Source organism: Heterodontus francisci, chromosome 36 (assembly GCF_036365525.1).
Source record: "Heterodontus francisci isolate sHetFra1 chromosome 36, sHetFra1.hap1, whole genome shotgun sequence".
In the NCBI taxonomy this organism is placed as follows: domain Eukaryota; kingdom Metazoa; phylum Chordata; class Chondrichthyes; order Heterodontiformes; family Heterodontidae; genus Heterodontus; species Heterodontus francisci.
In genome coordinates, this window is record NC_090406.1 from 46,996,991 (window position 1) to 47,000,261 (window position 3,271).

Consider the following 3,271-nt stretch of genomic DNA (forward strand, 5'->3'; position numbering starts at 1 on the left):
CTTCGCATTCTAAGACTGGGTGTCCTTTGTGAGTGTGTTCTGCCTGTTGGAGATTCTGGGCTGTCCTGGTAGTTCCTGCGTCACCTTGGCGTCAGTCCATTTGTACTGTTGGATGTGTGTGTGTTGTTTTGCATCGTCCCTATGGAGACGGAGCAACCCTGACAGCTTTTAAGAAGAGGGGAAGGCGCCTGGAGATGGTTCACTCGGCCTCTCGCTCTCTCGACCACTGCTCGCTTTATATACTACTGCTATATTTAGGACATTTACTCGCATACGATTCTCATCGTGGACGTGTTTCCTGAGCAAACTGCAATTGGTTCAAGTTCTCGGTTAACTTGCGGACATCCTACCAATCGCAGCCTCCCGCTGCACAACTTCAAACCAGTACTTAATACGAGCTCGCACAGTCCCTCTGCTAAAACTTTGCTGGAGACTCTGTCTTACACAAGTAGCGTGGGGAGTGCAACTTTCATGCAAACTTTTTTTTGAAGAAAAACAACTTTTCCTTAAGTTTGAGAGGCCGAGATGGCTCTGAGCGGCACGATCTTACCGTCCATTTCTACCTTTGCAACTCCCAAGACCTGGGACAAGCAGGAATATTGTAATGTAAGGAAACTTTTTAACAAACTTCAGTAGACAGCGTTCAGAAGTGATTCAAACACGAGTTGAATGCAGTGATTTCAATAAAGATATTACTTAAGTTTTTAAAAACTTTGCAGTATTTTTTGCAAAAGAAATGAGCCTAATATTTTTTCTCCCTTAATTCATTTTTACAGAAATGGAAAAACGACCCGGGAGCCAAACCGCCTCTGAGCCACTGCCCAGTGACGGAATTTATGCAGTACTTGGAGAATTTCAACCGGGCCAGCGATGCTGATGATGATCTCAGTTTGTTGGATGTGGATTTTATCCTGTCAAACACCATGTGCTCCGATTCTGCCAGCGCTGTGGACTATACCCTGCCCGAGGAGGAAGCCGCCCAATTTTACCAGAAGAGCGGCTCTCTCGCCTATAACATGCCCGAGGCCGGGGAGCCCCCAGCCTACAGTATGATGGCCGAACTCCTGCGCTCGGACACGGACTATTGCCCGGCTAACGCCGTCCAGGGCCGCTTCCTGCTCACCCCGGCCTTCCCCACAGAGGACTTGGCCAAGGTTCCCAAGAGCGAGCCGGGCATGGAGAGCTACGGCCAGGGGATGGGCATGGTGCCCAGCCCTGCCTGCCTCCGGATCAAACGGGAAGACACCGTATCCTGCATGGTGGCTTACAACGAGCAGCAGCGACTGAGCAGCTCCCCGCACGCCGGGGGTAATGTTACCCCTCCGCTCAGCCCCGGCGACCTGATGAACTCTGAATGCCAGCAGTCCCAGCTGCTGTGCCACCCTGGGCTGCCCTACCAGCCCAGCTACCCGTTCACCCACCAGCAGATGCACTATCCCAACCAGTACGGCCTCTTCGATGACTCGGTGGCTCTGCAGCCTTCCCCGGCCCAGCGGGTTCTTCTGACTCCCCCCTCCTCCCCGCTTGAACTCCTGGACAACAAACCCAAGAGAGGTCGCCGCTCCTGGCCCAGGAAGAGGACAGCGACCCACACCTGTAGCTACGCCGGCTGCGGGAAGACCTACACCAAGAGCTCTCACCTGAAAGCCCACCTGAGGACCCACACAGGTAAGGACAGTCGCCCCCCCTCCCACCCCTTGAGTCCACCTGTATGAAACCTGTAGAGGCAGCAAAGAAAGTCATCTCTGGAAAATCAGTAGAGAACTTGCATTTCTGTAGCGCCTTTCACGTCCTCTGGATGTGCTTTACAGCCAATGAAGTACTTTTTGAAGTGTTGTAATTCAGTGCAGTTTTATTGTATAACAATGCTTAAATCTAAATCTCAATGCTGTTGAATGTTAACTGTCGAGATTTGTAACTGTGCAATGGCTTTTTCTATCTAGTTATTTGTGTTTGGCGAGGTTTTCACCAGATTCTCTTGGCTCTCTCTCCAGGTGAGAAGCCCTATCACTGCACCTGGGAAGGATGCGGCTGGAAGTTCGCCCGTTCCGACGAGCTGACCCGTCACTACCGCAAACACACGGGCCACCGACCCTTTCAGTGCCATATGTGCGAGAGGGCCTTCTCCAGATCTGACCACCTGGCCCTGCACATGAAGAGGCACATGTGAAAACCCCCAGAGACTTGCTAGAAATTAAAAAAACAATTTAAAATATTTACCAAAAAAAGGTGTTTCTCACAACCGAAGAAAATTATTTAATAACATGCCAACAGTGAAAGAGAGACTTGAGCATTTCATTGGGGATTTGTAGCTGGTACTACCGCCCTAAAGATGGGCTGCAAAGGAACCGGTCAGAGACAGAGGTGGGCGAGTTGGAACAGGGGAAGAAGAAAGCAGAGAGAGTTTTAGAGCATCCAGCACACATCAGGGACATTGTGGGGAGAATCCACAGAAACTGTTATTAAAAGACGTGTCCCTGGACTCACTGCGTAAATGAATGATTATACAGACAGGGTAAAAATGTATACAGTTTACATTTCTGCTGTTTCTTCAATGCCAGACAAAACAAACCCTGCCATTTGTCTGAAGGGGACGAGGTTACACAAAGTTACCGATGTCTTTGTGACTTTCTAGTAACTGAGAGAATTCAGTTGATGTATGGAACGCGGCAAGTTTCACAGCCCCCAGTTGCAGCCTTGTAATAAGCTTCGAATCGAATTCATATTCTTATTATTATGGTGTCCGGTTTTTTCTATGACTTGAGTGGACCCGCCAATGGGTCCGAACGAATGTCGCGTTTTCCTGTCCGACGACAACCGGGTGAAGTTTTGCCCCGACTTCAATCCGGTATAGAGCACAGTGACTCCCACAGTATCTGAGGTGCAATAATAACAAGCAATGTCTGCCCCATCTCCGAGTTACACTATACAGGGCTAGATGTCTTGTAATTAATAATTGTATTTTACCTGACTTGAACCTGATATGAATATATTATTTTGTATTAAAAATTATTGTATTATGTAAATATAAAGAGACGAATTTCAACCCTCCGCCGATCTTGTTTATTTTTTAAAGTGTATTGAATAATGCACTTTACATTAAATCGCTATATGGTCTCTTCAGTAGATCAGGCATATAAGCATTTCCATCACTGCACACAAATATCCAAGCAGCTATTTCATGCGGAGTTATGGGGAAAGCGCAGGGGCAGCTCTATCAAAGAGTCAGCATACACGCGATGGACCGAATGTCCTCCTTTTGTGCTGTGTC

General features: G+C 48.3%; 1 protein-coding gene across 1 annotated transcript; it reads left to right on the forward strand.

Moving 5' to 3' along the window:
* Positions 1–211: 211 nt before the first annotated feature.
* Positions 212–3,051, forward strand: klf2a (Kruppel like factor 2a). The gene is made up of 3 exons (XM_068016621.1): positions 212–606; positions 777–1,668; positions 1,995–3,051. The coding sequence occupies exons 1-3, from the start codon at positions 526–528 to the stop codon at positions 2,168–2,170; spliced, it is 1,149 nt and encodes a 382-aa protein (XP_067872722.1). The 5' UTR covers positions 212–525; the 3' UTR covers positions 2,171–3,051.
* Positions 3,052–3,271: the final 220 nt, after the last annotated feature.

Bases quoted from the DNA above. Each gene is read 5' to 3' on its own strand.
- klf2a (XM_068016621.1), top strand. From the start codon at position 526: ATGGCTCTGAGCGGCACGATCTTACCGTCCATTTCTACCTTTGCAACT. The intron at 607-776 runs GTAAGGAAACTT...TCATTTTTACAG, and splicing joins ACAAGCAGGAATATTGTAAT to AAATGGAAAAACGACCCGGG. The intron at 1,669-1,994 runs GTAAGGACAGTC...CTCTCTCTCCAG, and splicing joins CCACCTGAGGACCCACACAG to GTGAGAAGCCCTATCACTGC.